The sequence below is a fragment of the Paralichthys olivaceus genome, chromosome 8 (genome assembly GCF_024713975.1).
Source record: "Paralichthys olivaceus isolate ysfri-2021 chromosome 8, ASM2471397v2, whole genome shotgun sequence".
Classification (NCBI taxonomy): Eukaryota; Metazoa; Chordata; class Actinopteri; order Pleuronectiformes; family Paralichthyidae; genus Paralichthys; species Paralichthys olivaceus.
Window position 1 is genome coordinate 3,115,831 of NC_091100.1, and position 26,141 is coordinate 3,141,971.

General features: G+C 43.3%; 3 protein-coding genes and 1 long non-coding RNA gene across 7 annotated transcripts; 2 read left to right on the forward strand and 2 right to left on the reverse strand.

Annotated features, from left to right (window-relative positions):
- Window positions 1–82: 82 nt before the first annotated feature.
- Window positions 83–8,943, forward strand: LOC109642172 (uncharacterized). Of its 4 annotated transcripts, none has more exons than XR_011243700.1 (20): window positions 83–222; window positions 1,182–1,311; window positions 1,406–1,514; window positions 1,593–1,686; window positions 2,041–2,191; window positions 2,309–2,423; window positions 2,953–3,078; window positions 3,214–3,276; window positions 3,504–3,626; window positions 3,741–3,896; window positions 3,976–4,029; window positions 4,690–4,916; window positions 5,017–5,096; window positions 5,744–5,836; window positions 5,970–6,047; window positions 6,137–6,241; window positions 6,518–6,623; window positions 7,195–7,436; window positions 7,533–7,593; window positions 8,448–8,943. XR_011243700.1 is itself a non-coding variant. In XM_069529329.1 (20 exons), exons 2-19 carry the CDS (start codon window positions 1,191–1,193, stop codon window positions 7,549–7,551), a joined length of 1,893 nt encoding a protein of 630 aa, XP_069385430.1. In that variant the 5' UTR covers window positions 83–222; window positions 1,182–1,190; the 3' UTR covers window positions 7,552–7,593; window positions 8,448–8,943. The 4 variants fall into 4 exon arrangements, 3 of the variants coding, with proteins under 3 accessions (XP_069385430.1, XP_069385432.1, XP_069385431.1); XM_069529329.1 differs by having other exon boundaries at window positions 7,195–7,267; XM_069529330.1 differs by lacking the exon at window positions 83–222 and adding an exon at window positions 244–384 and having other exon boundaries at window positions 7,195–7,267.
- smcr8b (Smith-Magenis syndrome chromosome region, candidate 8b) lies at window positions 8,201–16,444 on the reverse strand. Its single transcript, XM_069529323.1, has 6 exons — window positions 15,386–16,444; window positions 13,975–14,387; window positions 13,134–13,864; window positions 11,988–12,455; window positions 10,990–11,485; window positions 8,201–10,278 (listed from the first exon to the last, which is right to left on the reverse strand). Exons 1-6 carry the CDS (start codon window positions 15,569–15,571, stop codon window positions 9,849–9,851), a joined length of 2,724 nt encoding a protein of 907 aa, XP_069385424.1. The 5' UTR covers window positions 15,572–16,444; the 3' UTR covers window positions 8,201–9,848.
- Window positions 15,676–17,182, forward strand: LOC138411062 (uncharacterized). The gene is made up of 2 exons (XR_011243701.1): window positions 15,676–16,176; window positions 16,401–17,182. It is a non-coding gene; the product is annotated as an uncharacterized lncRNA (long non-coding RNA).
- Window positions 16,640–24,947, reverse strand: mief2 (mitochondrial elongation factor 2). Its single transcript, XM_020106229.2, has 8 exons — window positions 24,752–24,947; window positions 21,875–22,035; window positions 20,615–20,783; window positions 20,421–20,515; window positions 19,563–19,739; window positions 19,250–19,413; window positions 18,781–18,933; window positions 16,640–18,434 (listed from the first exon to the last, which is right to left on the reverse strand). Exons 2-8 carry the CDS (start codon window positions 22,010–22,012, stop codon window positions 17,927–17,929), a joined length of 1,404 nt encoding a protein of 467 aa, XP_019961788.2. The 5' UTR covers window positions 22,013–22,035; window positions 24,752–24,947; the 3' UTR covers window positions 16,640–17,926.
- Between the last annotated feature and the right edge of the window lie 1,194 nt (window positions 24,948–26,141).

The following is a 26,141-nucleotide window of genomic DNA, read 5'->3' on the forward strand; positions in this document are numbered from 1 at the left end:
ATATATAGTTTCATTAGTTTGATTATATGATATCATATTATTCTATATTATGTTGCCTTCGTATTTACCTCAAGTTCCAGTCCGGTCCTGTTGAGGGCAGCAAACACAGCTGGCGAGTTGCTAATAAAGACGAAGAAGAAGAAATCGTGCGACTTCCGGTGCTATCAGATTTGAGAAACCCGGCGCGAAACATTTATTTTGGTGACGCGACAGTAAACAAAGGTAAGAACACCGATAAACAACAACAACAACAACAACAACACAAACACGTGAATACACTTTGAATCAAACTCTGGAACAAGACGCGGCTGAGGAAACCGACACTCTGGGGTTTTAACTCTGAGCTCGCTGCCCTGGTGGAAGCTAACAGCTAGCTTCCTGAAAGTAACTTAAAGTTCAACGTGTTTTAGTTTCAGTGGCAAAGCGACGTGAAGGTTTTTGAAGAACTTAAGATTAAATAAACAAACGTCTCATTTTAAGTCCGGACATTTATGATGACTGTAATAATCCCAGCATCTATAATAATCAGTCATCAACAGCAAGTGTTTTAAAAGTGTTGTGTTTGTTTACATGTTGTTTTGCTCAGTGAGGAAGTCTCATTTGATAAATGTGCTGAGATTTGTGTCGATTAAACTTCAACCTTTACTTGCTTGAAATAATAATTTAACATTAAGAGTCCAGCCCACACACATGGTTTCATCTATGAACATTTACAGATGAACCCACTATAGATGGAGGAACGTATGTTTCGATTATTTCTTTATTATCACAGCTCATCTCATCGACTCGTGTTTACTGCTGAGGACTCGATGACGTACAGGAATGACCATGAATCATTTTAGAGGAGCAACAGTTTCCTCAGCTCAGCACTTTACACACTTCAGTGTCACGCAGACGTGGAGCAGACGACTGCAGCAGTAACAAACAAGATCCCAGGGCTGGACGATATATGGACAGAAGTTAGATCAAAATAAAAAGATTCAAATCAGTCAGTATCGATGAATATCACGAGAAATGCCGCACTATTGTTTCTTGTAAGTTTAGAGACTGATTTTGCTCCTGAGTGACGGTTTTAAACTCTTCTTTATCAGCAGAGACACAATTAAGATTGAAAACTTACTTAGTTATTATTCAAGTACAATAACTTTAGAACAAGTTTTCTTTTCCTTGTTTTCTCCCAGACATTTCTGATGTGTACAACGGGGGACAATGGAGAAATAATCATTCTCAGTGATGATGATGAAGAACCTGACCGATCGTGCAGTGACGCCTCAGTTCTCATAGTGGAGGTGGAGGATATCAAGAAGAATGGTATCAACATTATTCACCTGTATTATGTGTGAAGATTGGAGGTTATAAATGCTCATCAGCGGCTCCTCTTCCTCCTCCTCCCTCTGTGTTTCAGATGTTGTGCTATCTCAAAGTGCTCTGGATGAAGACCTGGTCATCACATTCTCCCGCCGTGCTGAGGTGCTGCCTCACGCACGCTACGACTGTCCCATTCATCCTTTCACGTGAGTAAACACACTTGGGGAAATTCTGCCATCCCCCAATGTAAGATAATAACCCTGCTTCTCTTCTGTCCTGCTCAGGGCTACAGATTGTGAGGTGGCTTCTCCTGTGGCCAGTAACCAGCTCTTATGTGACCAGTGCTTCTGCTACATCTGTGACAAGCTGGCGTCAGTGGTATGTGGATGATGCAGTGTGTAAAGATGCTTGATCTGTTGCAGGAGGGACTGAATACAGCCCAACTGACTCAGTTTAAATATTCAGTGTGAGCAAGACGGTTTTTAAAAACTTTACAGACAACAGACACATTGGGACTTGACCGTCTTCCTTAAACGTACACTTAAACTAAACGTGGAGAATGAGCTACGTGCACTAACACATGTGTGTGTGTGTGTGTGTGTGTGTGTGTGTGTGTGTGTGTGTGTGTGTGTGTGTGTGAAATACAAAACAGCCGCAAACCTACAGAGGAAATGTGAAAATAGTTTTTGGATACGTTTGTCACAAGATTGCCGTGTTGTGTGTGTTGTCTAGTGTGTAATGTGGTGTCAGAGCGGCCTGTGTCACTGCAACAGCCACAAAAGGAGCGACTTCTGGAGCAACCAGCGGAGCAGCTCACTGCTGGGAGGACTGAAGCCTTTCAACCTCACTCTGTCTGAAATAGATGCTCACCTCCGTCTTGCAGGTACTCGCTCACTTACAGAGACAGGTGTTCACATCCGGGGCGACCTGAACCGCTTGTTATTGTTTTTAATTGCACGTCATTTCACTGCCATCGGATCTGTCTTCTGTTTTTTTTTAGAGACAATGCTTCAGAGCTTCAGGCAAGAGCTCTATGTTCAGTTGTCAATCTTCCTGAAAGGAAAGGTGTTTCAAGGAGGTTTGAACCTTCCAAACCAGCTGGACATCATCTATGAGTGAGTTACGCAGCAGATGTGTTTATAATATCCACGAGAAAAAACAGCCATCCACCCTCAGATGAGCTTACTCTGTTTCTATGTAAGAGATGTGTGAGTTTTTATTATAAAATTCCTGATATAAATATGAAAACAGTCTGTCTACTGTCTGCAGGAAAGTTGAAACCCTGCTGCAGGAGTGATTGTTAGTGTGGTCAGATAATGATGTTGGACGACGTGGCCTGAGCTCAAGTTCGTCTCAAAGGTGTTGGATGGGAATGAGGTCAATTCCCTCGGAAGAAAATGGCCGCTGTGGGAATATAGTGAAAAGGAAACTCATACTAGACATCAAAGGCTCTACAGGGAACATTTTAATTGGACCTCAGATCAAAAGAACACAAAAGTGTGAACGAAGGATTGTCCACATAGTTTTGACCTTATGTTTGTTTCAATCTGGATCCGGAACCTCGTCACCCGAACACTAACTTTATTAACCAACACGGAACGTGATGGAGGTGCAGTTTAAACATTGATGTTTCTTTTTCCGCAGTTACACGCACGTGTACGAGTTTGTGTCATCGTTCCTCAACCAAGCAGACAAACAGAACGGCAGAGCTGCTGCCATCATGGGACTGGGAGCCGCAGAACAATTTATTAAACATTTTCAATCCTCAGGGTACACACACACACACACACACACACACACTCATGTATATGCAGAAAGAAGCCCTTTCTGTTCTAGATTCATGTTTTACCTAAATTTGAATTTTGTGTGCACTCATTTGTTTGTGATTAATCTGATTCTCTCCAGAGGTTACATCCTGCACCCGTTCATGGCCAATGTCAACCAGGCTAAAGTGGTGCTATTGCAGAGGTAACGACACGCCCACACACAGAAACCTTTCCTGTGTTGTATCTGTAATTAATTCACACGTAGACTGTTCATAAAGATTATGTCTCCACCTGGAGCCACCAGGGGGCAATCCAGAGGAGTTGGCTTCACTTTCAGAGAGCTGTCGTACCTTTGCTCTTTATAATCAGTCGATGAATTCACCTGGATATTTACCTGCTCCCTCTGTTTGTGCGCTTGTGTGTTTTCAGGGTTGTAGCGTCGGTGCAGAGACAGATCGTGATGGATGATTTTACTTCAGATTTCATCCACAAACTGCAGGTTTTTTACACAGACAGAGTTTTACCAGCTGAGCTGAAAAGCATGAAGAACAGGTGTGTGTCCAGATCTCACAGTGAGACAAACAGTGTGTGTTTAATTTTTCCCCAAGGTTAAATATTGAAGCCTCTTTTTATTGTAACTTGTGTGTGTGTGTGTTCATGCTGCAGTCTGAGTATTCGTCCCTGGGATGACATCCTGCTTGTGACGGTGCTGAAGGGACAGAATGTGTCTGGTGTCCGCAAAGACAAAGGCAAGAAGGACGTCCTGTTTGAACAGATTCATATAGTTCAACTGAGAACAGAGCTGCTGCAGCGACAGCACAGGTACTCCCCCATACCACACACACACACACACACACACTTGGCCTTTAAAACCAAACTTGTCTGTGTTGTGTGTCTGTAGGTACAGAGAGTTGTTTCGCTACCTACGAGTTGTCCAGACTGATGATGTCAAACTGTGAGTGTTAAAAACCAATGACCCAAAATACTTAACTTGCTTTCTCCTTTTTTTTTTTTTTTTGTTGTGGAGTGAATTAAAAGTATAAAGTTTTTTAAATATGACACGTACAAAAAACCCAAATATATTAAGTTTACTACAGATTTGTTTTCAGACAATCAGTTACCCGAGCAATCAACTAGTCCTTTATTTATTGATTTGTTTGTTTTTAAAGAGAGATTATCTTCCAGCCTCTTAAATCTCAATGTTTTCAGTTTCTACTCTTAAAATAAAATAAAGACAAAATAAAGTATTTTAGAGCAAGACAAAGGACTCTGGGACATTTTGATGGACGTTTTCTCTATTTATTGACATTTATTACCAAATTATAATCCAGATTTATTTTGAAAGTAAAATGTATAATGTTCGATCTCTTAGTTTTTAGCTTTTGGAACAATCATATCAATCATTTTCAATAATAAAAATGAACAATCAGCGTTGGCTCTGGGAAATTATAATAATTTATTTCCTGGCATGATTATTCAAGTCATGAAAATACACAACTAAGTAAAAGATAATCAAAATAAAAAAAGATGTTTGGAATGTGAAATATTTAAATTCTTACCATCTTTTGATTTTTATATTTAAACACGATCGGTAACGTCACGTTGTCTCCGACAGCTTCCAGCCGCTTCAGGACCTCATACCTTACTTCATGTGCCTGGAGGGAGAATTCATGTTGGCCTGCGGGGCTTTGGTGCCGCTGCTGAATGCCCCCGCCTCGCGCCTCACACCGCTCCTCTTCCTCTTTTATCTCCGCATCTTTGAAACGGCGATGGCACCAAAGCTGGTGGTTAGTCAGATGACAGAGCTCTGCCATTCTGATGCCACATGGGAGCCAATTGGAGGTCAGACAGAGCTGTATGACATCACATCATTCTTTTTAACTAAAACAACTGAGGATATTTGTTTTAGGGCGGAAAGTAAAACTCCCCCCTGTCTCTTTAGATGCTGTTCCACTGAAGCGTGCTGAGCTGGTGAAGTTTGCTCTCCGGTTTCAGAGTTGCTGCTCTGCCGTCTACGCTGACGTAAGTCGACAACATTCATCACGGTTCAGTTTTCAGCTTTTTTTTTTTTTTTTTACAAAAATCCCATCGTCCTTGATGCAAACCTCAGTTTTCACAGTAAAACAGCAGAACATCAACTTTTTATTGCTTAAAATGAGTTTTGTTTTCAGCGTCAGTAGTAATACGCAAATACAACAGAGCGGATGATCATGACACTCGGGGAAAAGATGCAAGGAAGAACCAATTTTTTATATAAATCTTTATATTTTTCTATAATTTTGAGTGTGGATCCAGTTTGTTATCGTTATCACAGAGGAAAACAGTCAGGAACGTCTCGGGAAATTAAATCTATTGAGTGATTCGGTGCAGCTCGATTAAATTTGTGTTGTGCGCTCCACTCAGCACTGCTCTAGTTTGTTGTTGTTTTAAAAAGTGAAAGAACGTTTCCTGGATCCAGTCATTCGTCCGGATACGCACAGAAATGGAATGTGTTTTCGTTTCGTGAAAATCTACTGAGTTTGTTTTTTTTCCTGAAAATTCGTCTTTATGTTGACATTTGACATCATTTGCCCCACGTGTGGGAACGCTGCCACTGCATTTAAATTAAGTGTTCCTCCTTTTTCTCAATCCGTGACCTTTTGTCTGATGCTTTTTTTTCCCTGATTCAGTCGGAGTGTTGGACCCGTTTACTCACGCTGGTCAACGTACCCTCCTGTGGGTCACTCACCGCTCTTCCAGCCCCTAACCCACAGTTTCTGCAAGTATGCATTTCTAGCTCTTTTACAAACGTATTTAAAACAACAAAAAAGAAAAGAAAATTCCTTTTCTATTTATTTATACTGGTGGTTTTTGGTCTCACTCACAATTCTTCTCTCCTCCATGTCCGGACTTCAGGAAGCAAAGGCCGTTGTGAATTCGATTCTGTTCAAGCCGCAGGGGTCAAATATACAGATCCCACGTTTCTTTCAGGAGGTGAGTCTGTGCGTTTGTGAGTGAGTGTGTGTGTGTGTGTGTACAAGTGGTAATTAACCGTTAGTAAATGTGTGCTTTTGTTTTTACAGGTTTACCCAGATCAGGCCTTGTTGCTGTTGGTTACAGGAGCTTTAGGTTTGAGAATCCTCAGTGCTGCTCTGACTCCGGCTCTCCCTGTCCTCAACACATTCAAGGTGTTTTACTTTTCTCTCTGCAGTGTCTCATCCTGTTTGTGGACATTACATCTCATTCATCACATTTTCATTAAAGGAAACAAATGGTATCACAGGATCTATCACTTATCGCACTGTGCTTTTTCCGCATCATCACCTCCTCAGCGGAGGTGAAACAGTTTTCCGACATGGATGAATTCTCTCAAAGTGAAACTGTGTTCGTCTGGATGAGTCATGAAGCTGAACCGAGAATCTACATGTTTGATGGTTTTTAACGATATTGTTTCTGTCTCTCAGGAGAACGTGTGGGCCCTCTGGTGGCTGTGGGACACTTTGTCCTCCAACGCAGAACGTCTCAACTCCTTCTTACAGGAGGTCACGCAGGAGGTGGAAAACACAACGGGTATGTGAGCGACATGAGCAATATCGGCGTCCACTCGTTAATGTTGCTCTACAGCGCCACTGATGGTGGAAAATCTCTCCCTGCACTCGGGCAAGCGGGGTAAAGTTTTCACCTGTTTCACAGAAACATATTTCCTCCGGACTTGGTGGGAAGATTATCTCCAGATAACAAATATCAGAACAAAACTATGGTATTTTCCAAAAATATCTCTGCAAATATTAGAGACTGAAAGCTTATGTAGTTTGAAAATGAATTCACGGTGGCATGATGTCATCGTGACATCACTATAAACGCAGGGAAATGACATCATGTAAAGTTTTAATGCAGTAGCTTTTGCAATCAATAACTTCAGAGACACGATCCGCAGCTTATTGTGCGTCGTCATGTGGCGTGAACGGCGTCATGGTGACGTCATCACGACGTGTCATTAATCTGTATTTAAAAAGTTACCCTTGGGTATGTAAACAGAGCGCGCACACACACACACACAGACACACACACACACACACTCCGCCCCTCCTGATGAAAACAGCTGCTTAACAAACCATCTCTCTGTTTCTGTTTCTGACAGATGGGGATAGTTCATTACTGTTTCTCCGCTCTGTCACACCCACTCTGTCTTCTTCAGCAGAGAACTGGGATCAGTGAGTCTTATTCATTTTGAGCCACAAAGTTCCAGCTGTAGAGTTTTGATTCTCTCCTTTTCAAAGTGGATTTTAAAAAGGCGTTAAGAGGCTCTGGATCTGATCTGTCGCCCCTTGTGTTTTTTTTTCTCCATGTCCTCTCCTTGTGTGGTGGTGATCAGCACCTACTGTAAGTTGTTAGTCACATGGGGTGATCCTTCACTGTGGATCGGACCTGCCGGAGGTTTCGATCTTTAACTCTTGTCTCTGTGTTTCCGTCCTGCAGGCAGCCCAGCAGTGGTTAATCTCTTCTCCTCCCAAGTGAAGGCCCAGTCGCAGTGTTAGCGGTAAGTCCCAGCTCTCAGCAGCTGCTCGTTCCTTCACCGGTGGATAATGTTTGTTTTCAATCCGACTATAAATCAAGTTCAGCTTTCACTCAGTGTTTGTCAAAGAAAACACATCACAAGCCTTTTTTTTTAAATCTGCTGACTCATCACCATCCTCATTAACTGATCCTTTTAAGCCTCCGCCAGTGACACCCGGTGGCTGGAGGTATTATATATTATGGGTTGTCCGTCCGTAAATTCAATTTCACTCTTTATCTACTCACCACCCTGCCGACGGAGGGGCGGGTGAAGTGTTCGAGTCCACAAAACACTTCTGGAGTTTCAGGAGTAAACCTGAAGTCAATGGTGACCAAGACTTCAGACACAACAGAAAGTTCATTTTTCAGATGATAGACTCAGTGTTTTTGGATTCTTGTTCAGACAAAACATTAAGAAGTTTGTAAAGTTTGTACGGTCACACTGTGAGAAAGACAACGAGAACTGATCTGACAGCAGTTGCGCTCAGTAAACGGCGTTTGGTCGCTTCAGGCCGTTATTTGATCTGAATAATTGGTTCGGTGTTCAGATACAATCAATCATGTTTAATTACTGCATCAGAAACATCAACTTCTTCAAATCATTTTTAATAAATACCTTAAATTAGTCAGTTAATCATCCAGCACTAGTGTTGATTAAGGGTTTAAAACTGGTGTGTGAGTAGATGTTTCTTAATATATTTCACATTAATACATTTCTCCATTTGCACCTAAGGAAAAAAAAAAAAAAAAAAATTACAAAATTGTTTGTGGAAATAATAAAAATATCAGAAACTTGAAACAGCGGAAAAGTTAAAAATATTTTCTTTGTCTTTGCAGATTGTCCTGATTGCACATCGACACGCTCAACATCTTGAATCGCCACGGTTACTGCAACGTCTCCACCACAGAGTCGAGCACTGAGAGACTTCAACCTCACGCAGAAGTCAGAAGGATCATTTACACTAAATGCTGCTTTATTCTTTCATGATCTTTTTTCACGGTCTGATCTGAACAGGAAAAAAGTTTAATCCGGCTCTGTGAGATTTTCTTTTCTTTTAATTAAATGATTGTTTACTTTCTGGAAACACTTTTAGATATTCACTATTTTTATTGAGACATTTATGTAACTGTAAATAAAAAAAAGAATAACAGCTTTATGAATCGATTGAGTGGAAGAGAAGAAGAATTACGTCTCGGTCGCTCTTGGTTATTGTTTAACATTTTGAATTCCCGTGTGAAGAATGTGAAATTTTCAGGGAACGTAAACGCACGTTAAAATCAGCTCCGGCTTGTGACGTGAAATAAACAGAAAAGTACAGTGATTCACAAAAAACACGTTGTCGTACTTTCTAGAGTTTGAAGGACAAGTGGTGGAAGTTTTTAGTTTTTTTCCAGCATTAAAAATATGTGTAGAAATATAAATAATCTGGGAATTAACTAAAGCTGTCAAATAAAAGTGTTTCCCTGTACGTGGTGGAGAAAACGGAACAAATCAGAGTTTAAAAGTAAAATTCACCAAAGTGCACATTGATTGACAACAAATATTTCACAAACAACAGATCGTTGAATCTGGATTTTGAATTTTGTTATTAGAGTAATTTATACTGTACGAATACTTTTTGTCTGAATATTTCTTCCACCGCTGCTAATTATTGAAACTAAAACGATTTCACGAAGTGCTTCACAAGAAAAATAATAAAATCCATGGCTACATTTTAAAAACGTCTTCACCAACAGGTCGAGTTGAACCATAAACTATTTAAAGATGGACGACTGGAAAGTGAGTCGTCCATCTTTAAAATCAGAATCGAGCTCGAAGCTTCAGCTCGACTGTTTTAATACTAAACGTAAAACTGAATCAGCCTCCGTGTGATTCTGCGTTCAGACTGTTGCTGGTTTAAAATTGCACACACGTGGCTCAATTGTCTAAAATCACAGAGTTCACACGTTAAACCTACATTTTAAAAACACACTTCAATAAAAAGAAAAACCTTTAAGTACTTGACACGTCGAGCATGTTAAAGGTTTTTGGTGCCCGAGAGACACTAGTGCACTAATGTACAGTAAACAGATACATGACGGAGCAGGAATCATGTAACCACACCAACATACAAACATCATGTGATTGTTTTGTCGTCACATGTTCACAGTGTCAGATGATGTGAAACCTTCAGCATCAGATAAAATTACACAGAATTCAGTGCATTCGTTTTGTGTTCTTCCGGTGTCTCGTGGACTTCATGTTGTGTACGTGTTTCTGTGAAGCTGCACCGAGCTGTAAGAGAACCTTAAAACCGGCGGTCCGCGTCCTGCGTGGCGCTGTTTGATGAGCTCGGACAGGAAGTTCATCACTCTCGCGTCATGTTCGCTGCCGCAGAATCCTGGTGCGGGGGGGTAATCTTTTCCGTCGGTGCCGCTGGGACGTCGTGAGGCAGGACGAAACGTGAACAGCAGAGCCTGGTTGACCAGCGCGGTCAGGCAGCTCTCCAGGTGCAGCAGGTAGGTGGCGCCTCGGCTGATGGCGCTGTGAGGATCGGCCATCCTGCTGATGAGGGAGCCAGAGTATGACGGACAGCGCAGCGTCCTCTGGTCCAGGTCCAGCAGAGCCAGGTAACGACTGTAGCGGCTCAGAGAGTGAATGATGCTGGACGAGGAGCTGGAGGGAGATCTGGTCCAGAGGAGAAGAAGAACAGTTTTAGAGGCTGTTTGTGTATTAAAACATACATTTAAACCCGAAAACTATTTCTATCCTCTCCTTCAGCATCTTCAAACTCCTGACTGAATGTTTTGCTTTCTGTCATTTCAAACAAATCCTTTACATCTGAAGATCTTAATTCACCGCGACTGCTTTCTTGAGATTTCAATCATGTGTCACATCATGTTAGTCATAACAGGCTGATTTAATCATCTTGATAATTTGATTATTTTTATTTCACCAGAATCAACTGAGACAGAAGATCATAAAAAACCGGCACACGTGAACAATAATTAAAATAACTTCCCTGCAGATAAACCAGATAGGATGAACACAGTTATCTAAAATACACACGATGTAAAAATAGATAATAAACACAATGTCAGTAGGAGCAGGGAGAATCATGTGACGAAACACTGATGGGTCTTGAAACAATGACGCTCAGAATGTTTAGAAGAGCGAATAATTGATGAGTCATCGTTCAGCTGACAAAGCGTCTTATTGAGGAGCTGAGGTCGTTATGAACGTGTCGGAGAAGAGGACGAGTGTGACTTCAGACTAACTGCTGCATTTCCACTGATGATAATTAAGAGTTTGTTTCCTGTAAAACCGATAAATAAATCCGGGCGAGGACATACGAGGGAGATGTTCTCGCTCGCTCGGCCGTTTGGTGTGTTGTGGTACCTGTGTATCCCGATCAGCCTCCAGGTGAGCAGGTCAGTCAGTTGAAGCGGCGACGTCAGACACGGCGTCACAGCGTTCCTATCGGGAGCCGGCAGGAAGAGGCTCAGAGCGTCCACCAGCTTCCTCACCAGACTCTCGTCTCCTCCGATGACAACCAGCGGCCGGCCACTCAAGAGGCAAAACACGGCATGATGGGAGAAGGAGTTCTGCTTGACGAACCTGAGGGCCCTCAGACCGGCCTTCCTTCTCCTCCTGTCTGAACGGGCGTTGGTGTGGATGTTCTGAGTGGGGGAGGGGGGCTCCGAGGAGCCTGTGAAGCTGGTGCAGTCAGACGCTTCGTCGATGCTCAGCTGCCTGAAAGGAGCGCGGGGCGGCGACCAGCGTTCAGCCTCCGCCAGGGCGACGGGGGGGGCGAAGTTCACACGGAGGTCCGGCACCAGCTGGACCATCTGACGGACTTTGGACAGGTTTGGCATCAGCTCCACTGCTTCTTTGACTGTGAAGTAAAAACTGTTTTGTTATTTCATTTTAACACTGGAGCTGCCACACTATCATGGAGGCCTCCTCCTCCTCCTCCTCCTCCTCCTCGTGGGAGGTTTACTGGGAACCTCCGACCCAGAGGAGACCCCGGGGACGAGCCAGAACTCGACTCTTTCCTCCATTTTGTCCGTCCCCTCACTTTGGAGATATTACATGTTCATTAAAACGGCTCCGCCCAAGTTAAATGTTTTGTCGTAGTAACGCACAAGGGAACCAAGCGACCCAGGGAGATTATGGGAACTCCCATGATCCTACGCTGCTTCACAACCTCACCAAACTGGGTCTTTTGTTATTGTTTTGATTGGGAGACCCCTAGAGGCTGAAGTGACGTATTGCACATTGGAAAACCGGCATCAGTGTCGGAAAATTTCAAGTTCTCGACTAAAAAGATCTGTGTAGTTGGAATACGTCATCATTTTAACCCCATTGATAAATACTGTAACAGACGTTTTCATTACCTTTCAGTATTTTAGACGTTTTCTTAGGACGCTCGTCTTCGTGCTCTTGATTCTTCTTCAAACACTCGACTGGTTCCTCTTTGATCTCGACGCCATCGCGAACAGTCACTTCCTTTAGAGGCTCTTCTCTGTCATCATCACCGTCGTCCCTCTGAGCGAACTGATCGTCTTCATGTTGGCGTCCTTCGCTGGTCACGTTCAGGATCTTCTCCTCTCTGAAGTCGCTGTGAGGTTTACACTCCGTCAGCGTCTCCTCGTCGTCGTCACAGCCGTTGCTCAGAGGCTGCTGCTGCTCCGCCTCTTCCTCCGTGATGGCGGTGAGGTCGTCGGGAAAGATGGAGTCGGTGGTGCTCAGGACCTCGATGCTGTCCTCGCTGTTGGCTCGTCTGGCGTACGCTCGCACGCGTCTGGCACCTGTGTCCACCGACGCTCGTTTGAGGGGGGGGTCCATCAGCAGGACCGGTGTTTCTGATGAGGAGAGAAAACTGTCAGCTGGTTCTGATGTAAACAAGCGGCTGGATTCATCCTCAGATTCATTTCTATATTAAATTTGATCATTTAGAGTCAAAACAGAACGATTTACAAAACACATGACGAAAAACAACAAAGTCACATTTTAGAAACTGAAGCATTCTTTACTGTTAAATAAAAGTTTATAAACATTTGGACGTGGGTCCAGAGAAAAAGGGGTAAATTGAGAATTTTTGTATAATTTTATTTAACATTTTCTGCAGTTTCCCAAAGAATCACTCACGGAGCTTGGTTTTATAAAATCAAGCATTAATGGGGAACTGATATTTATACGTTTGTGCAACTTGAACCAGCAGATTTAAATGTGAAGAAGAGGAACATTGGGCCTTAGTCAAAACATGCGACTCTAGTTTCCTGTTTTATTTGATATCAAATGAATCACATTTCTGTACTTGCACTTTTTGTTATTACTGATATACGAGCGTGTGCAGAGTCTGGATTGAATCGGCGGGGACTGATGCTCTAGTCACTGACTTCCTAATTGCTTCTCAAATCCAAAAATATTAATTATAAATCATCGTAAAACTTGAGAAGCCGATGTTTGTTTCGTTGGTTTTCCGTTTGTTCGATAAAGAATTCAAGAAGCTAACTGTTGATCTTAATCAGCGGTCGTACCTCTGCTGTCACACCCATCGACGTCATGCTGCGTCCGATAGGATTTCTCAGTGCCGAGCACTTCAATGCTGTCGCTGCTGCTCACGCTTCCTGTCATCTCCATGACAACGCTGGGGTCAGAGGTCACCGTCCCTCCTGCCTCCAGTTTGATGGGGATCTCCTCCACACAGGAGCAGAAAGACTCCAGGCTCATTGGCTCAGAGCTGGTCGTCCTGACGACGCTCTGACTCGCCCTCTGCAGCTCAGAGACCTCCTTCTCCTCCTCCTCTTCGTTCTCGGTGCTCCAGTAATCGAACAAGAAGTTGGTGAGCGTGAGCCTCCTGGACAAGGAGCGCGACACCCGAACAGTTCGCAGGACGCTCCTGTCGCCTCGGAGGCGGAGCTCCGTGTCCTCCAGCTGCTCCTTCATCAAGGAGAGGAAGTAGTCGTTGCAGAGCTCCTGCAGGGGCTTCAGGCTGTGCTCGGACCTGCGGGGGGAGGGCGTGGGGGGGCTCTGCTCAGTGGGCAGCAGAGCTGTGGGATCAGCGAGGGAGTCGGCGGGGTCGTAGGGCAGGAAGTCAGGCTGTTTGAGCTTCCTGTTTGGGTAGGATGTGACCTGGCGCAGGAGGTCTCTGTGGTTTAAGATTGAACGCTCCACAGATTCGAGATCACCGGCTTGTCCTCCGTCTTCTGTGAGGCCGTTTACAGTCGACAGATGTTTTGTCTCCTGAAGCAGAGTCAGCCTCCTGTACCTGAAGCAGAGACTTTCATTTAGTCGACGCTCTTAAAGTTGACATATTCACCGACCCCTGAACATTTGCAATAAATAATATCAGCTGTGTAAAGTGGGTTCTGATCTTACTCGAGCTCTTGCAGTTTTCTCTGCAGCTCCATGGAGAACGCCTGCCTGTTCCCCGTCTTGAGGCTGTCAGACGCCCGAGAGAAGCACGTGGACAGTTCGGTGAAGTTCTCCATCAGCTTGGCCTGGTCCGAGCACACGTAGGCCATGCAGAAGGGACGCACCATGCCCCGAGCCTCCAGGTCGTACAGGGTCAGGTGGTGAACGTACGCGAAGGCGTCCTCGGCCGAATCTCCCAGGATCACCTTTGAGTCCTCGCTGAAGTTGAGGCGGGGGCCGGGGGAGGCGTGGGAGGCGTGGACGGGGCCGGACGCCTGGTAGTCCACGGACATGATGCGGACGGAGAAGTGGTTGAGGTCAAAGGAGCCGATGACTCTGGGGTCGTCCGGTATCGTCAGCACCGGCTTTGGACCCACCTGAAAACACAGAAGAGGTTTGAATGATAAATAATATAAATATTTATCTTTAATCCTTTATTTAACTCTTAACTTCTTTCTAAAAGCTTCTTATGTTGCTTTTACAATTTGTCATAGTTATATATTCATCATATTATTTATCTAATTAGTAATATCACATATATATATATATATAAAGTATAAAGTACTTTGAGTCCCTCGCTGTTCATTCTTTATAAATTCATTAATTCAACCTGTTTTTCAACAGAGCTCCTTTTTAGCTGAGCCGATTAAAGAAAACACTCGTTCCAAGACGTCAGGAAAACAAAGGAAGTCCAATGTGTCGAATAACAAACTCGAGGGGAAAAAGGAAAAACCTTCATGAATAAACAGAAAACAAGAACAGCTGGTAAAACAAGGTGAGAGTAAAAACCTGAATTGCCCTGAGGATGAAAACAAGCTGAGCTTTAGATTGTTCTCGACGTTGTTTCCAGGTCTGAATCTGAAAGTGAGAAACTTTGACCAACAGCTTCAACAAACTTTTACTCTCAATTCTCCAAGTACAACTTACTGAGAATACTTTAGAGTAGGTCGTTTTTTTGCATAGCTGTACTGATATGTTTAAATACTCACACACTCAAAATGATGTCTGTATTTATGTAGTTCAGTTGTATTAATACTTCGAGATGGTTATATGCATGTATTCATGTATTTCAATCAATCAAATTGTATTTTCACAAATCACAACTTGTCTCATAGATCTTAACGAGGTGTGACATCTACCAAATATAGAATATAGAAGAAAAACAATGTGTACTTCAATTTCCATGTGACTTTATTACACAAGTTCAATATAAAGGGTCTATTTAACCAAATCACTGTCAAAGTTATTAGATTTATTCACATTTAATCCATCTGACCCTTTACATGTGTGTAATAAAACAACATGGGGATGTAGAATGTCATTGAAATACATCGTTGAGGATGTTTTTGTGAGTATAAGTACTTGTCCCTCTCACCTCCTCGGAGAACTCCGCCACCAGGATGAAGTCTCTGTGGAAGTGAGCGGAGCAGCTCCAGGGGTGTGAGGGAGGCAGCAGCGGGACAGAGAGCTCCTCAGGCGGACCCGCAGCCCCATGGTCCTCCTCCGCTTCCCCGAAGCCCTCGGAGCTGGTGAACGCCAGCAGGTCCGGTGACCCGATCATCTTTCACACAGGCAGGAGAAGGAGAAGGAGGAGGAGGAGAAGGAGGAGAAGGTGTAGGAGGAGGAGGAGAAGGAAGAGGAGGAGGAGGAGGGTCGACCCATGGAGGATCTTAGCCGAGAAACAGGAGGGGTGGCTCGGGGAGCTCGGGCTGCACGCCCCGGTGTCCCCCGGCCTCCAGCGGACCGGACCGGACACAAGAACCCGGGAGTTGGAAACTTGTTTCGCGGGTTGACTTCACGGATCCTGGATCTGCCACGTGTTATAAAATAAAAATAAAATAAATTTTAAAAAAAACTTTCCCGTAAACAAGCGTCGTGTTCTGGGAGAAACTTCGCGGAGAAGTGAGCTCCTCCTGCGGGCAGCGGTCACTCGGTCACACGGTGTCTGCGGGTTTCTCTTCCTCTTCCTCCATGATTCAGCTTCCACATGAATCCGGCCTCGGGTTTTATTGTTGGACCGGAGTGAGGTGAACCCGCTTCACCCGGATTCAGCCATGTGACACGCACCGGGGCCGGTAAACACCCGCCCGGGCTGAGCAGCTGCGGGCGGCGCCTCACCACGAAACAAGCTGGACCTCATGCAGACTTCCCTTCGGGACTTTCAAAGTAAAACCTTTTTTGATTCTTGGAATACTTATGGAATATCTGCTCTAAATACTCTGATTGCAGTTTATTAGGTACACATTATTACTAATAATACAACTGAAGGCTGGGTATTAACACGACATCTGAGTCGGGTGCATTGTGTAAACACAGTGACGAGGATTACGACATAATAAAAAAATGTTTTGAGGCAAATTTTGCTTCTTCTTTTAAATGTTTTCTTAAAGGGTGGCGTGGAAACGGACGCAAAGAGCAGGAAGCTGGATCACACAGGGTCGGTGTTGTTCCTGAAAGTCATCACATGTCAGCGGCCCAGCTGATGGTAGAAATGATCAGCTGGCTCGATTACGCAACTGAAAGTCACAGAAGTTGAAACACTTTCTCGTGAATGAAAAATGAGCATGACTCCCCTCGGACAGTGTCACCGGGTGTTAAACACAAACACTGATAAACAGGAGCAACTGAGTGAGAATCTAAACAAATGGTTTTGTGTTTATTTTCAGTTTCAATCACAGAAAATCTCTCTTACACCCACAAAGAAGAAATCACAAACGCCCCCCACATTCATTCTGTATTTAAAAGCAACGGCATAAAATCATAAGGCAACTTTAATCATAAGTTAAAGGGTTAGTTCACCCAAATGTTATTGGCAGACTGGACATTAAACTAACCAAAAATGCTGCACACTTCAACCTCAAGTATGAAAATATACACGTTCAGTTAAAGAAGCCCAACTCTGAATGGTTAAATAAGTGCAGCGACACCTGGTGGAATTCAGCAGTTCATTATTTCTCTGCATAGTTATAATATATTAAAGGAGATTTAGGCAAAAGGAAGCAGAGCGAGCGCTATGAATGAAAGGAGGAGTTAAGCGAGAATCTGTCCTCCTCCGCTGCTGTTAATGGATATACTGAGCTGTATGTGGCCATGTTGACCATCTCTTACTCCCTCAAAGCATCATTACCTCCGCCAGGCATTGGTTTGTTGGTTTGTCAGGAAGATTAATAAATTAAAAAATAAAAAAAAAACTACAGAATAATTTCCGTGAAACTTGGAAGGATCGGACAAATCCAAAGAAAGGACCCAGGAAATGTTGGCATGGGTCCAGACAACTTGTTTAATGCTGAACGGAAAAACCTTAAAGGCTCAGTGTGTGGAATTTAGTGACATCCAGTGGTGAAGTCATGTAGCGAGGTGTAAATGTAAATATAAAGTATTTTAATATAAAGGCTCATTCTAGGGGTGAAGAAAACAATTAATACAAGTTAGATTGAAACACACTTGTGAAAACATCACCGGGATTATTTCATATTCAGTTTCAGCCAATAGATCCCTTTCACCTGAATCCTACACAAAGAACCTTTAAATAAAACAATGAATGAATGTGTGCGGCTGGATTCAATCTAAAGTGACCGTTAAGGCCTCGGCGGAGGTATCGGTTTACTGAGATCCATTCCAGTAACATTTGATAAACACTTCCACAGCTCCTTCCCTTGCAGAGTCTCGTTTCCTTTATCACTTTCACACCTTGCTTCTCGTTCTGGGTCAGTCCATGGTACCTGCCATTTCCTTATTGCAACTGTTCCCTCTTACCTTCCATTAACATCAGATGGAGAAGCTAAAACGAGCGGAGATCGCAAGTGCGAATAAAATGTCCTTGCCTTGAACCGAACGTCAAGGACGATGAAAGATGAACTGCTGACCTCTGCGCGTCAGAGCTTGAGAGGTGAAGTGTTGTGTGTGCAGTGACGAGTCATATGAGCAGTATTTCAGGCTCTGACACGGCGCAGTAGAGCATGAAGCCCATCTGGTCCACCTGGTCCTCTGACAAGCCGCCCAGCAGATTGACAGCTGGTTTGAAGTAGCTGTGTAACGCCCCTTGCTCGAGGTAGCCGATCAGCTCTGTGATGCACTGCTGGAATCTAACATCCAGGCTGTTCTCCGTCCAGTCGCTTTCACTGTCACTGAGGTGCAGGATGAGGTTGGCCAGCGGGGCAGCTTTGAGCGGTCGCAGGGCGGGGTTCAGTCTGCACACCGCCTTCAGGATTTTAAGCGTGTGTCTGCGGCGTCCGTCGTCAGCGGCGTCAAGTTGTGCCAGACGCTGAGTTTCCCACGGGTAGAGCGACAGGTGCCAGGCGTTGACCCAGGGAGAGGTGAGCTCAGGCTGGGCAGTCAGAACAACGTCCTCCTGCCTCAGCAGAGGCAACATGGAGACGACCAAGGGTGGATCACTGGTCTCTTGTCCCTCCTCATTGCGAAGCCTAATGGATTAAAGCAGAAAGATTTCTTTGAAAGGAAAAATCACAAACATGGATTTTCTACTTGTAAGCCTCTGTAACTGTGACAAGTTGTCTTTCATCACACTGCACTGCCTTATTTTCTCACCATGAAAAAGAAAAACAAAGAATTAGTTTCAACATCCTGTATATTCAGCTTATTCAAAGAATTTGGCTTTAAACATTTGTCCATTAGAGACAATGTGAAGGTTGTTACTCGTCATCAACTACAGATTTCTTACAGATCTATACTTTGCCTCTTTCATTGGTGCTGATGACTCTTAAAGCATTAACATTAAACACAGATCAATACACAAGAGGACACACTCACCGAATCTCCAGCCTCAGGTCTGGTCCTCCCGGGACTGGTCTGATGAGACAGTCCATCACGCTGCTGATCGACGGCCAGTTGATAGTTTCCAGAACGGCTTTACCAAACATGTTCACAACAGCTTCTGCAGACAGGTAACCGCCCACCAGGCACCTACAAGACATGGGGAGTGAAAGTTTTTAGAGAAATTATTTATTTTCCCGCGGATGTTTCGGTTTCATGCCAGCATAGCGACATGTGCTCGTTTAGGCTGATTGACAACACGGTCGGTGACGGACAGCAGGTCATCTGTCACGACACCGATTCCTGTAACCTTGGTCCGGGTGAGAGATGAGCCGATACTTCCATTGATCATTTAAAACTAAATCAGCGCGCAGCAAAGTCTGATGAAATCTCTGTTGTTTCATCACTGTCATTTTTAAAAAAAAATATCGATTTGATTCTATGTTAATGTAAAAGTATTGATCACCTGTCCCAGTAGCTCCGTCCTCTGGGGAAATATTCTAGATTAACCCGGCGGACCATCCAGTGCAGCGGGTGTGTGAGCAGAGTTTCCTCTCCTGGGATGAGCCGCCACAGAGAAGCTTCCAGCTGCAGCGGCACCAGCAGACACGCATGGTCTGCAGTGACCACCTAAACACACACACACACACACACAAATACACTCAGCTCGTATTCGTTTCACAACTCGCACAAGAAAATCACAAAGCTGCAAAGGTGCAAAGCTTAAAATTACATCAGTCAGAAAAGCAGCACATTTGTGAGCCTGTTCACGTTTGTACCTGCAGGTCGTCCAGCAGAGAACCTCCGAGATTCATTTCTCCCAACGGCATGTCGGGGTGACGGCTGTGCAGGAAGCCCTGGATCTCAGTGCAGATGTCCAGGGCCAGAGACTGAGCTCTGTGGACCTCATGTGGAGTGAGTGCTGCCCTCGCGTGGTAGTACTGCTGCAGACGCTCCTGCACACAGTTAATCACTGATTCAGACGACGACAGGTCTTGACAGAACAAATCAGTCACTGTTCAAACACCAGAATTGCTGCATTTTAACGTGGAGACCGGGACAATCCTGATCTTTACGTTAACGCTAAAGGTTTTCGCCAAGAAAAATCTAATTTCCTGCTTCGTTTCAACTGTTCTTCACTATGCGGTTAGTTCCAGAGATGCCAAACAGGAAACTATGATGTGCAACAGTTCATAAAAAATAATTTGCTTCGGTTTTACTCAAAGGCAAATCACATTGTTTCAATTATCCTCTTATGTCCAGTTATGCTTTCGCAGCCGCTCTACCACCATTTACTGAGCAAATGAACTCATGTTGCCATTTTAGAACGACCCAGTGCAGCTCTAACTTGTGTGGATGTTCTGCACACGAACACAAAGCTGTTTCATGGTTGTCTGACTTCTTCCATATAGTCAGTGCACACGCTCACATTGTATTTTGATGATTCAGGGCTCTAGGGACTCAGTGTAGCCTAAGCAGTGAATAACAATGCACATCCCCTAAGCACTGCGCTTTAAAAAACATGTTACACATGCATAAATGAATGAGCCAACACTGAGCTGGGCTGTTACAGCAGCTGTTAGGACTGAATGCATAATATGTCTCTTCAGGAGCTCGGAGCTGAAATGTCAGAGTACCTGCAGAGTGAGGACACACAGCTGGAGCCTCTTGGACTTTGACTCAGGTTTGGACTCCTCCAGAGACAACATCTGAGGCTGCTGGTTCAGGTCATCTGAGTTGGAGAAAGGTTAAAGCAGCTGTCAAGTAATATCAGAGGGCTCACAATGAAGATGAGAATAATAAAATGTGAAGCTCTCTTTATTTGTGATACCTTTCTGCTGTTCGCTGGCTGCCTTGGCAACGTGTTTCATCACCACGCCCTCGATGCCCTTCGTGATGAGCTTGGGTGAAGCCGAGACCAAGCTCAGCTCCTCCCAGCTCTCGGCCATCTTCTGCTCCACCTTCTCGTCATCGGCCGCGCGGCCTGCGCGCTCTATCAGCTGAACACAAACACTCATCGTCACAATCAGGGCAGTCATGCACGACAGCGCGGTGATAATGCACTGCACTAATATAGAGAACAGCACACACACACAGATAACTTCAGCCTCATGGAACTTCAGTCTGACTTCTTCACATTTTTAACTGCTGAGAATATTCTTAAGTGTATTTTCTATGTAAAATAAAGTTTATAATGTTCTGTACACAACAGTTAGATACGATCGATTACTTGGCTGTTTTCATTGGTTGTCTGTCAAGAATTATTGATTCATCAGCTGACACTGATGTCACGAGACACAAAGGTTGAGCTTCACATTGATTTTACTACAATACTCTGACCAGAATGGACTTTTTTTTTTTTTTGATTCAGTAATAAAATTAGAAGTTTTCATTTGACAAATATGAAAACAAAACCTAAACTCTGAAAGGTCAAATATTGTACAGATGTACAGAACGGTATAGACATGGACAACACGTCTCCAGTTGCCTCCACTGTCCAGATATGAAGCACAAATATCCTGGATACCCACACTGCCATGTTGCACACGGTCACAGCACCAACCTCGACCAATCATGAGTCAGTCTCAGCTGTCAATTATGATGTTTAATCTCGTTTTTCTAGCGTCAAATAAATAATTAAAACCAAACTTATCCGATAAATTAAGACTTGAACAAATATCAGCGCGATTAAAAACTACATCAAACCCTTCTTGACAAAAATACATTTGATTGGTGTTTATGACATGTACTGCAGCCAGCCACCAGGGGGCAATCGAGAGACTTTGGCTTCACTTATGAGCCGTATCTTTTCATATAGTCAGAGGTGAAGAGCTGCTGTGTCAGAGGCAGAGGGGGATGTATGTCTCATTATTATAGTGAAGGTCTATTGAAGACAAAACATAAATATATATTTACACTATATAATATTGATTGATTATATAAAATAACAATAAAGAAAAACAACTTTCTTCTGAGTCGTAATGATTCATGTCTCGTCCAAAATACAGATGATTTTTCTTTTCATCATATACCCAAGACGTAAGAATATGAATAACCCAGACGTGCGCCTAACAACCTCAAACACTCTCACCCGTTTCACCGCCAGTGTAGCGATTCCCAGCATGGCAGCTCCACCAACTCCCAGAACCAGTCGAGCATTGGACAGCAGGAAGTCGATCACCATGGCAATGCCATCCTCTCCTCGCCTCCGACTACCCTGGAAGTTCATTGCTTCCTTTCTTTGCGGTTACCCTTGGGAAGAGAGAATGCATAAACTGAGGGGAGCAGAAACTAGACGAGACACGACAGTCAGGTAGAGGTGAATTAAAGTCTACCTGCTGCATTCTGTATCTCTAATATCACGGCCTGCATCTGCTTTTCTGCACTAATGTTATGAGGGCAGAATAAACCATGAGACGATTTTAAATATTCAATATTAAATACAGTTTTTCGCAGCAGCATAATATTAACAGATGCACAGACAGGTGACAAATTCAAGGACAAATCTGGATAAATGAGTCAAGATAATGTGACAAATGCAAATTCCTTTATACGAGGGATCACTGAGCAGTTTGACAAAAGTGGAAAAAATAATGTAATGCTTCATTTTCACCAACTCTAAACTCAACTGAATGTCTATGAGGAGATTATTAGATTAAATAGATAAATACATTTGACTTGAACTTGATGGTGAGAACTCTACACACGGTGCATCTGGGGTCATATTATAAAATCTTGTTTTTGAAAACATGACGCTCACAGAATAATTAGACATGCATTCCTCTGATAAAAAAAAGGGCCAGTGGAATGTTTCTCTTGGCAGCGTGTTGCAGAAGTTCAAGTTGAAAATGTGGTTCGTTTTTTCCTCCAAGCAGATACGCTGACGGCACAACAGGGTAAACCCACAGGTGTGATTAACGGCATTACCGATGGTCATGGCTTCTGTTTCCGGTGTTTCTCGCTCAGCCACATGGAACACAGCCATCGTTAAGGTTATTAATTAAAGTTTGGAGTTTGTGTCTGGGCGAAATCAAAATGTCTGTGTTTGCAAAGGTCTATAGTTAGAACAGACACCTGTCTGAGCAGATGGCCGGCGATAAGGCAATATGTCTCTGCAACGTTGTTCAAAACTTTAGGGGGAAACACAAATTGAAAACAGTGAACTCCTGGAGCAGACCCAGGCAGAATTAAAGGAGTACGTGTGATATATGCTGGTTTTTTTATTTTGCACTAAACTGAACATGTGTTTGAAGCTCATAACATTTAGCTCCTGGGACCTGAGACCCAGGAATAACCACTTCAACAGTATGCATGTCCTCTCTCCTCGTCACAGCACCAGGGTCCCGAGAATGGAGACGGACTATTTATAGACTCAATACATGCCTGAGTCACACAGGCCGGCTCGAATTTATGACAACCTTCCTCATCGGGTTATAACACAACTAACGTCTGCAGCACGTAGAGTACTGAGGCGGCACGGTCACCACCAGAGCAGAGTTTACTTCTCTGTTTAATGTTAGTTACAAGGACTGCCCAATGAAACTAAATCAATCCTCACCCCACAATGATTCATAGATCAATAATAACACATTGATTTATCTCAGATTTGTAAAAGTCTTTAGCTGTTTGTCAAGTGTTTGTCATTATCTGCCCATAAAGAGTTTCAAAAATATATCATGTTACATTGACTGATTTTCATCTTCATATTTATTTATTAACCAACCTGATTATCTACATTACAATCTGTGGGAGAGTAAAGTGTAGGTGTAGTGATTATGTAAGTGAGGGACAGGGCGAAGGACACTAGTCCTGTTGACATATGTTACCATACAACGGTTGAGCTGATTGTAGATAATGGAGCAAATGACAAAACACGATGACCAATAATTTGTTTGTTGTTAAAAGTCTCTGCAATGGTGATGTAACGTGTTTAATTGTACAATGCTCACTTAAAACACAACAAGCTGAAGGAAATGTGTAGTATTCCTTTTACGTGCATCAAGATTTCCTCATCAAGCATCAATCGATAATGATAATGATAATCCATCACCATAAAAGTAACGTTACTATTTCTTTTGTTTTTAAAGACTCCTGAGTGAAGGTTGTGGTTTTTAACTCTTCTTTGTTATAATCTTCTGCACGGCGTCTGCACAACACATGAGCATTATATCGATATATGTGGGTCCACAAAATACTTCTGCAGCTTTCGGGGGTAAACAGCGTTTCAGCCAAATCCTAAACTTTTGAAGTAACCGGTGACCACTTGTTCAAACGTAACAAAACTACAGAAAGACAACATAGCGTGTATCCGTACTGCTCCTGTGGTGTCATCCAAGTGTCGACAAGCCCCGACATTCAGATTTGAATGTCCTGGTTGCTGCTGCAGTTCTCCTCAGCGAGAGCTGCTTCAGACTTGAATGTCAGGGCTTCTGGACCCCAGGGTGACACCACAGGAGCAGAATGGAGGCAGGTTGTGTTGTCTTTCTGTTTGATTTACTTCTAAAGTTTGGGAGTTGGCTTCAACACTGTTCAACCCCTGAAAGTCCAGAAGTGTTCTGTGGACTCACACACGTCACCCACTCCTCCACCTGCACAGGTGAACCATCCCTGCAGTCAAAGAACATATATATTTATATAATGTCATATTAAACCATTAAAAACATGTCCTCCTCCTCCTCCTCACTGTGTTTCTCAGCTTCACAGGTTCATCTGAACGTTCAGCTGCTGTCTCTTCTCCTTGTGATGCTGACGCCTGCTCCGGTGTTTCCACACAGGCCGGTGACGCCACAGTTTAAAAGCCCTGACACGTGCACATTCACGTCAAACACAGAAATCTAATCTGTGCGGGTTTTAAAAATGCTGCGAACACGAAGAGCAGACGAGCAGCTGCCACTTCCTGTTAGCATCCAGCGCAGCGCGTTAGTGGAGCTAGCTCGTTAGCCGACGGGCTGTTGTTAAAAATACTCACCACTCAGCGAGGAGAGGACAGAACCCGCCCGGATCCAGAACATCAGTTTGTTAAAACGCGTTCTTCAATAAGTTCTCATCCATAAAGACGCAACGCGTCCGTCGCTCATCGGTTTAAAAATAACTCAGGTAGCCATCAACTGCTCTTCTTCTTCCTCCTCTTTGTATTAAGTGGCTGGCACTCAACGTTAAAGTGCAGTAGCGCCCCTAGCGGCCACCCCGGGAACTGCTGCTATAATGTTTTTATTCCATTGTTCAAAGTTTCCTGGAAACAATCTCGAACTCTAGTCGTGATTGCAGAGATTTTAATTCTCATCGTTATTATTTGTATTGTTCATTTCAAGATGGATTCCTGATTCCATTTAAACACCAGAGAATATTTACAACTCAGTCGCGTATTAATGGAAATGTTATTCCTCATTTACGCTGAGTTGTGTGTTTGTTCCACCGACCTCCTCTTCTCTGACTATAAATCCAGTGAGCTAGGCAAATAACTGGAAACGCACCAACTGATCACTTATGTCAACACTAAATTAAATGGTTTCTTTCCAGGAAACATTTCAGGAGATTAGTAGGAAATAAACTGAACCCTTGTAAAATAAAGCATTGCCAATAACCCCAATACAAGAAGCAGGACTTTTGCTGCTTTTAATCAATACATTTTTCTTCCTACATATTCAGCACCCGATATGTTGTAATAGTCTCTTATAGCTAAAGCCAAAATTCTTAAGGTTTTTTATTTTATTTTATTCCCTTTTAACTCCAGACTCAAACTAAATGATGTCGTAAAACTTAAAAAGAAGTAGTTATATCCCTCTTTCCCTTATATTTGTTTACATTTTGACCAGTGTTTATCGTAAAAAATATTACATTTAACTTAATGAATTAAATTTTCAAACTCTCATGTCTGATTGTGCAAAATGAAAATATTTAAAAAGAAGACAAAAAGTACAAACCCTTTATACATTTGATTGCAAAGATCTCAACACACAGAAAAAGAACAGGTAATAATATGACCCCACATGGATGGAACATTCTGCACCTGATATTCATTATATCAACAAACAGTTAAACTTCCATGTGGGTGAAAATCCGACGCTGCTCAGTTAACTGCTGTCAAAGACGAAACATTCAGACTCCGTGAGTCTCAATGAAGTTAAATTTCAACTGTTGGCGAACATGAAAACTGAGCTGTGAACAGATTCTGTTTATTTGTTGTATATTGTTAAGAGATGAAGGGAACCCAGTACAAGACAGAAACCCTCCCACATGCCAGGGACAATAAAGTATAAACTGTGGTTGTTGCCAATATGTGCACGATTTGTGTTCAGCTGGAATTCTTAGATGAGTCTTAACTTCATTTCTGGATAGAGTGAGGAAGTATGTCGTCC